General features: G+C 44.4%; 1 protein-coding gene across 1 annotated transcript; it reads right to left on the bottom strand.

Moving 5' to 3' along the window:
* Positions 1-582: 582 nt before the first annotated feature.
* On the bottom strand, positions 583-2,096 carry foxg1a (forkhead box G1a). The gene has a single exon (XM_026340129.1). It carries the CDS (start codon positions 1,894-1,896, stop codon positions 583-585), a length of 1,314 nt encoding a protein of 437 aa, XP_026195914.1. The 5' UTR covers positions 1,897-2,096.
* Between the last annotated feature and the right edge of the window lie 6,244 nt (positions 2,097-8,340).

Here is an 8,340-nt window from a genome sequence, read left to right as displayed (position 1 = left end):
TTATTATTATTATTATTTTTACTTTTTTAAATCTCGAAATTAGACAAAACTATTTTAAATACACATTCTATAAAAAGTAATGCCTCCTCCAACAACAACAGAAAAGAACTCAGCCTACAGCTCTCATCATTCTCTCTTTTTTATCTCAGATCACATTGCACGTAGCTGACTGACAGTACTATACAGAGACACACCCCGGACACTCATAATAACAGACAGTATGTACACAGAAAGTAAAACTGCAAGAGAAGATGGAGCAGAAGAAGAAGAAGAAGAAGGTCAATAATAATATTAAAAAATACCTGGAAACTTCAGGGCTGCTTTCTGTCAGTCTCTCTGTGCTGCTCTGTTTTGTTTTGCAGTTTAAGTCTCTTCCTCTTTTTCTATAGTAGGTAGTTTATAATCATTTTGTCATTTTGTACAGTGGAAATGTTCAGTGGAAAATGTTCAACTTACAGTTCCAGTCATTTTAAGATTTTCACTCCTTCAGGGGTGGAATGAGAGGGTGGATGGATAGGTGGATGGATGGGTGGGTGGATGGAGAGGTGAGGTAAAGTGGAGGGGTGAGGGGTTTTGGGGGTGTTAGTGTATAAGCGGGTTGGAGGTCGACCCCTGGTTTTGATGCGTAAAATAGTCAGACAAACCCCCGGAAAGTCCCGAGGAGAAGGCCGGCAGAGAGCCGGACAGAGCCGGCCTCAGAGAGTCACAGGGCAGCGAGGAGGAGGACGGTGCCTGCGGGGAATTGGAGGCCGAAGCCCGGGCGGCCTGCAAGGAGCCGCCGCCGCCACCGGTCTGCGTGGTCATGGGCGGGTGCGAGACGTGGGGGAAAAAGTAACTGGTCTGCCCCGCCAGCAGGTTGACCGAGCAGGGGTTCAGGGAGTAAGTGGCCCCGGAGCAAGGCACGGAGAGGCCGCAGGGCACCGCCGAGGCCGCCAGGGCCGCCGCCGTCAGGTGGTGCGTCGCATAGGGGAGATCCCCGCCGACCAGCCGGTCCATGCTCAGCCCGTTGGAGGTCGGGAACGACGAGTGGTTGTTGCCCATGTTCTGGGTGAGCATGGTGCTGTAGGACATGGGGTGACCCGGGTAGCCCGACGAGGTCCCATTGTAGCCCAGGGCGCCGCTGGCCCGCGGGTGGTGCAGGGATAGGAAGGGGGACATGGGCCAGTACAGAGAGCCGGCCCGGTCCATGAAGGTCAGCCCGGAGGTCAGCCGGGCGCCCCGCTTGAAGGCCAGCTTGGCCCGGGACGTGGTGGACCGCCGCCGGAGCTTCCCGGTGGTGCCGCCGATGAAGACGTCGTCGCTGCTGGGGTCCAGCATCCAGTAGTTCCCTTTGCCCGGGTCGTCGTAGTGCCGCGGCACCTTGACGAAGCATTTGTTCAGGCTGAGGTTGTGCCGGATGGAGTTCTGCCAGCCCTGCTTGTTCTCCCGGTAGTACGGGAAGTTTTTCATGATGAATTCGTAGATGCCGTTCAGGGTGAGCCGTTTCTCCGGGCTCTGCCTGATGGCCATCATGATCAGCGCGTTGTAACTGAACGGAGGCTTTTCGTACTTGCCGCTCTTCTTCTCTCCGTCCTTCCCCCCGGCGCCGCCGTCCCCGTCTTTCGCGTCCTTTTTCTCCTCCTGCTTGTCCTTCTCGTCCGGGCAGCCCTCCTGGCTCGAGGAGTCACTTTTAGGGTCCGATTTTCCGTCCTGCTGCGCGCCCGTCAGAGGAGCTTTCTGATCGGCTTCGTCCGCGGCGCCGGGCCGGTGGTGGTTCTGGTGGTGGTGGTTCTGGTGGTGATGCTGGTTCTGGTGGTTGTTGTTGTCGCTTTGCACGGCCTCGGGCACCAAACTGTTTATACTGAACGACGATTTAGGAATCATTTTCACCTCTTTGCGCTCTCCCATATCCAACATCACCGGGCAATGAGGGGGAAAATGGCAACGACCAAAAGCGACGAACACAGCTGGGTTTCAATCTGTCCTGTCTCTGCCTGCGAACCAGGACGGGAAGGAAGGAAGGGGGGATAGATAGGAAGAAAGAAAGTATAGCCCAACAAACTATCTCATGTTCGGTTTGGGGAGAAAAAAGGAAACACACACACACACAACACACATGTACACACACATCGATAGGAGACAGATAGCTGCAATTAATTAGGGAGCCACAGCCACTAAAGCAAGTAAAAAACATTGGTTGGACCTTTCCAGTCCTCAGCCAACCAGGGGAACATTAGTATTAAATATTAAGGCGTCCTCTGCGCTTTCAGCCAATCATGACGCACAGGGAAACACACACATCCACCAATGCCGTGCACGCTGCAAAAAGTGCCCGCAGTGACGAGTCTTTTCACGGCGTCCTGAGCCTTAAAAAATCTTCCTTTGGTGAAAATAAAAACGAAAATCAGCCGGCGGAGAGGAGCTTAGTTTTATTTCCAGAGAGAAACGTTTCTTTGGGGAGTTTTGTTGGATTTCTGCATCTTTATCTTAAAACCAGTGGCTCTAAATCACGTTTTGGTTCAGTGTGAAATTAAAACACAACATTTGTGTAAAACAAGAAATTTAACAAAAAACGAAATGATTTTCTGATCGAACTGTGAATTTTCCCTAAATTATTTTTGACATTTTCTAATTAAAAATCAGACTTTCAGAGCGTTTTACACGCCCCAACGTGTCTCCGACACGGATACTTTTTGCAGCGTAGACAACACACTCACCGCTATCAACACTCGTCTGCCTCCCCCCTCATCCCTCCCCTCTCTCATTCTCTCCCCCACCTAAACTAAAACCGTTGCTGGAAAACACACACCGTGTCTGCGTACACCCAAATCCCCGCCGCACCTCATATTTACACTCCTTCGATTCAAATATTTTCCCCTTCGGCGTCTCCCAAACTGTTTACATCCCGACTCACAGGGAAAATAAACAGAGGAGAGGGGATCTGCAGGGCAGGCGGACACGGTGAGGACACGGGGAGGTGATTTGCGTGTCAGACCGCAGCAGACTGCGCGGCGCAGAAAGGCCACGGGCTGCTTCTCCAAAGCCGATTCACCGTGCGTAAAATGCGCGTAAAGTGTGCGCCGAGGAGGCGTAAACACGGTGTCATGTCGGTGTGCTGCTTCCAGGAACGTTTGTGTTGTCAGTTTCCTCCCGGAGGCTTCATGTTGGAGGAGAATTTAGCAGAAACAGACTCAAAGAAACGTGAATGAATAAGAGTCAGAGGCCGCGGGGTTTTTTAAAAACTACACATTCTAAACGTTTCCAGACATTTTTCAGTCGACCCCGGAATTTAGAGCCTCTAAAGGATTCCCACTTATTTCTAAGAGAAAAACGTTTCACCACCTTTCATCTAAAGTCAAATGATTATTCCAGTATCTAAATACTACCTCTACTGCTGTTACTTTTACTGGCATCACAGCTTCTACTACGCTGAACCGCTGCTTCCTCACTTGCTGCTGCTGCCGCTGCACTGGTCAAACCAGTGTTCACACTTCTTTTATTCTATTGATTTTTTATGAACCTGTGCGTTTTATTCAGTTACACATTGGTGAGTATCTTGTAGTATGACTGTAGTATTTAGTTTTGAGTATTTTATCCTAAGTGTTTTAAAACCACAACCGTGGATTAAAAATAGAAACAAATAAAATGTGTAAAGTTGAAATATAATCACACATCAAGTTAAGGTTTGATGATCTTCCTTGGAGGGGGAGGGAGTGAAAAGTACTGACCCTGACCTAGTTCTACTACAACTGGTACCACTACATGTAATCCTAAACTGCTATATTTTAATAGCCGAGTTATGGACACATAACAAAGCATTTCGAGTATCATGTGATATTACTGATAGTTGCTATAGCTACTGTTAACACTGTAGTACCACTTTCAGCACCTCTACTTCTGTTACTGCTCTGACAGTAAATACACAGTTTTCACTGATGTTTCTGTTCAAGTACTTCACATATTTTCTAATTTTACTAACAATTCAGATAAACAGTATTTCAAGCCGTGACACTACTTTAAGGATTTAACTCGTGCAAATACTACCAGGTACTGCTGTAACTACTGTGCTAAATACAGTAGTACTATCCTCTCAGGTATAAATGAAGCATAGTAACAGTTCTACTACCACCAGTACTAATTTCCTAGTATTTCTCCAATACCTGCATTTAATACTACAAAGTGATATTTATATTTACAAGTCGTGTTGCTACTGCAGTACTACTGTAAAACCTACTCGTTAATTATATTTAAATAGAACATTTTGAAGTCTCCAAAATACGAGCGGCAAAAAAACATGATTCCAGAAACACCTGATGTCATTCCACCTTAAATTAGCCAAACATGTCTGAGATTTAGTAATGTTAAGGTGGTATGAAAACCCGCGAGGCGCCTGAGCAGAGAAACTCATTGTAACAATCAAATGTGGATTCAGAGTTAGAAACGGGATTAAACGGGTTATTGGACATTTGTCATTTGACTCGGGTTCCTAATAAACACGTTGGTGTGTTTGCAGCTGCGTTATAATGTAGAACTGGAGGAACATGAAGAGGCAGAAAAGTGTTTCCAAACTCCTCCGAACTTTCACCGAGCTGCAGCTCTGGGCTCGTTTCAGAGAAAATACAAGAATACAAGCTGGAGGACTCCTCCAAACCCCAGGTTACATCCAAACAAGCGCTTTCACCTCCTCTGGGATGTTTGAGGCTCTTTTTTAAAAGAAACACAAAACATTTAGTTTCATGCAAAAATAAAAACAACAGCTAAAAGTGAAATGGGAGCTCCGTGTTTGTTGGATTTAGTTTTATTCGTTGGTGATGTTTTATCACATCATAAAGATTTAGTGCAACAAAAATGAATTTTCAAATACAAAAGTGTAAAAACCACAAGAAACGCTGCTTTATTCCAATTCTTACTGGTCTGACTGACACGAATCTTTTCTGGAGCGTTCAGCCACAACTCGTCCTTCATGTACGGACGCTTATTTTAAAATAACAATTAAGGAATCAACCAGGATCAATGTTTGGTTTTAATGTGCTGCTCAAAGGAACGTCGGTAGCGGAAAACAAACCCCAACTCTGAGCCGTCTTCTGTGTGTTTGGTGCATTTTGTGCGTAAAACGCAGCCTGACTGCGCGCCCGCGGCCGTGATGTTGATTTCACAGGAGAAGAATCCGCCTGGTCGTGCATATTAAATTTCCTGCTTTTATTTTGGTGGGCTGGGTTCTCTGTGTCAGATAAACACTCGTGTTACTGCTGCTGCCGAAGTTTGGACCGTTTCACCGGTTCTGTGTTTTTCTGTCGTGTGTGTGTGAGTGTGTGTGTGTGTGTGTGTGTGTGTGTGTGTGTGTGAGTGTGTGTGTGTGTGTGTGTGTGTGTGGAGGTGAATTCCCGCCTGTGTCTGTCGGGTTGGAGACTCTGCAGCATCCACACAGACCTGAGGAGGAGCTGCAGCGTCTGAGAGACTCAAACCTGCAGCAGGTGGATTCTGATTCAGTTTTTTTAAATATATAAAAACACACAGAATGACATGTTGAACATTTGCTGCTATCTGCAGTTTGAAAAATGCCACAGACTGTAAAGTCAAATAGAACTCAGCCAGACTTCATTCATTTTCTTGGGAATTTTAAAACAACACAATACATTTGATTCAAATCAAATCCAACCAGACGTAGGTCATTTACAACACACACCTGGAAAGATTAAAAGATTTTGTTGGCTCTGGTCAAACAAACCTTAGTTAATTTTCTGCTCAATTAAAAATAATCATAGTAAGAAACCTAAAGTTATTAAAAACTGTTAATGTGCACCAAATACTACCAGACTCCATTCATTTTGTTCAGAATTTAAAAACATGTTTATGCTCGAAATGCTGTGCGAAACATGAGAGGAGGTTTCAGTAACAATTACAAATTAAATCAAACCTAACCAGACTCCATTCATTTTCCTCTCATTTTTCGGCATGCAGCGTGAACAATAAGATCCATGATGACTTTTGCTCCTTTGTTGGTTAACTGACAACTGAGGCTACAAAACAAACCAGTCTCTGTTCATTTTCTAATGAATTAAATCTATTTCTCATAAACACAGTCAGAAGTGTGAGTGAGACTTTGACATTTGACTCTTGTTGACTAAATAACCGAGACTTCAAATCACACCAAACCAGACTTCATTCATTTTTCTCGCAATTTACAGCAGGTTTAAAAGATCGCATTGCAGCGCAGGGAGAAAGAGAAAGAGGGACGTTGAATTTCTGATAACTTCAATCTGGGACCTCGACTCAAACCACCCTCTATTCATTTTCTTTGGAATTTTAAAACATAATGTAAAGAAGCAAAGCAGCTGAACAACAACCGGGTATTCAAAGCAATGTGACCCAGACCCCATTCGTTTTCTTTTGCATTTCAAAAGACTTGAACCTGCAGTGAAAAGGAAGACAGAGGAGAATTATGGCTCATTTATTGGTCAAAATCACACCAGACTCCGTTCATTTTCTTCAGATTTTTAAGAACACACAACAAGCATTTAAAACGGTGAAGAATAAAACGACTGCTTTGTTCTGAACTATGAATCTTTGTGAGATAAAGAAAAATTATTTCAGCAACATCTGCTAAGTTTGTGATGTAAACATGCTTCTGAAAGTGATGGAAAATTAATGTATTTTCACCATCTGCTCTAATTTTAAAGATGAGCTGCTTGTGGATTTAATCTGTAAAGAATCATCATATGTTTCCAGATGTCACATTTAATCCAATTAGAGAGCAGATTAAACATTTCTAGTTAATACAATAATGTACAAGTCTGGTTTTAGCTGCTGAAATGATTAAAGAAGTCAATCGTTCTACTTTATTACATGTCATAGTTTTGTGTCTGGGTGGAAATGATATGAAATGGGAAAGAAACATGCAGGCGACCTTTGACCCCCAGCAGGTTACGGTAATTAACATCTCAACCAGAAACAAAGATTGATTCCATCTTAACAGGTTTTATTCCAACATCTGTTTTTCTGTTTCCTGTAAAGGAGCTTTGTTGATCTTGACTGGTGACAATTTTAGCTGCTGATGTTTAATCGGTCTGATTCATGTTTGATTCCTGATTCACGTCTGATTCATGTCTGATTCCTGATTCATGTCTGATTCACGTCTGAGTCCTGATTCACATCTGATTCACGTCTGATTCCTGATTCACATCTGATTCACGTCTGAGTCCTGATTCACGTCTGATTCCTGATTCACATCTGATTCACGTCTGAGTCCTGATTCACGTCTGATTCCTGATTCACGTCTGATTCACGTCTGATTCCTGATTCACATCTGATTCACGTCTGATTCCTGATTCACATCTGATTCACGTCTGAGTCCTGATTCACGTCTGATTCCTGATTCACGTCTGATTCACGTCTGAGTCCTGATTCACGTCTGATTCCTGATTCACGTCTGATTCACGTCTGATTCCTGATTCACATCTGATTCACGTCTGATTCCTGATTCACATCTGATTCACGTCTGAGTCCTGATTCACGTCTGATTCCTCCTCACGATGAAAGAGTCTGAAGTGTGGTTAGTGACTGAAATGTTTGGTCCAGATGTGAAACAGCAGGTTCTTCTTACTTTGCAGTTTCACAAACCATCTGCTGTTTGTTTCACAGACATGATTTATTCAGGGGGAACACGTCTGTACCTGTGGGTAACCAATACTGATCTATCCGGATCCAAAGGAAGGAAGAAAGGGGGACGGGGAAGAACCTCAGACCTGACAAAGGTTTACAGGGTTCCTCCAGAGCTTAAGAGAATTGTTATGGGGATCTGGGGGGGATTTGGGGTTCTAAAGTGAGATAAGTACGTTCCTGTGTTCCTTTAGGGATCTATGAGTTCTTAAACAGTTCCATTCATATGCGGTTCTTGGAGTGGATCATCAGTTGGAGCTTCTTAAAAGGATCCCAGAGTTCAAACGGATCCCAGTGACATCTTTACTGGTTCTTTAAGAAGCTAAAAGAGGTTTGACTTGTTTGACCAGGGGCTCTGAACGGCTCAGGTCAAGTGTCCACATGTTGTCTTAAGGTTCAAGCAGTTCTCGAAGTACTTCAGGTAACGTTCAGGTGGTGTTGAAGAAGGATTTAGGATGGAGGGACAGGAGTTCTACAGACTGCCCATGATGTCCAGGCTTTACAGAGGTTTGTTTGGCTCTTCAGGGGGTTCCTGCAGAGTCCTGAAGCAGTTCGACCAGCTGTTAAGAGACATCTTAAAGTATTTGATGAGGGATTCAATTATGTGTTAGCGGAACCACTTCAATGTTTAGGACTCAGGCGAGCTGACGGTGTTTTGGTGTTCTGGGGGTTTTATGGGCTCAGGAGGAATTTCAGGGATTT

This window comes from Anabas testudineus, chromosome 22, assembly GCF_900324465.2.
Source record: "Anabas testudineus chromosome 22, fAnaTes1.2, whole genome shotgun sequence".
In the NCBI taxonomy this organism is placed as follows: domain Eukaryota; kingdom Metazoa; phylum Chordata; class Actinopteri; order Anabantiformes; family Anabantidae; genus Anabas; species Anabas testudineus.
This window is presented reverse-complemented; position numbering and strand designations above follow the sequence as displayed.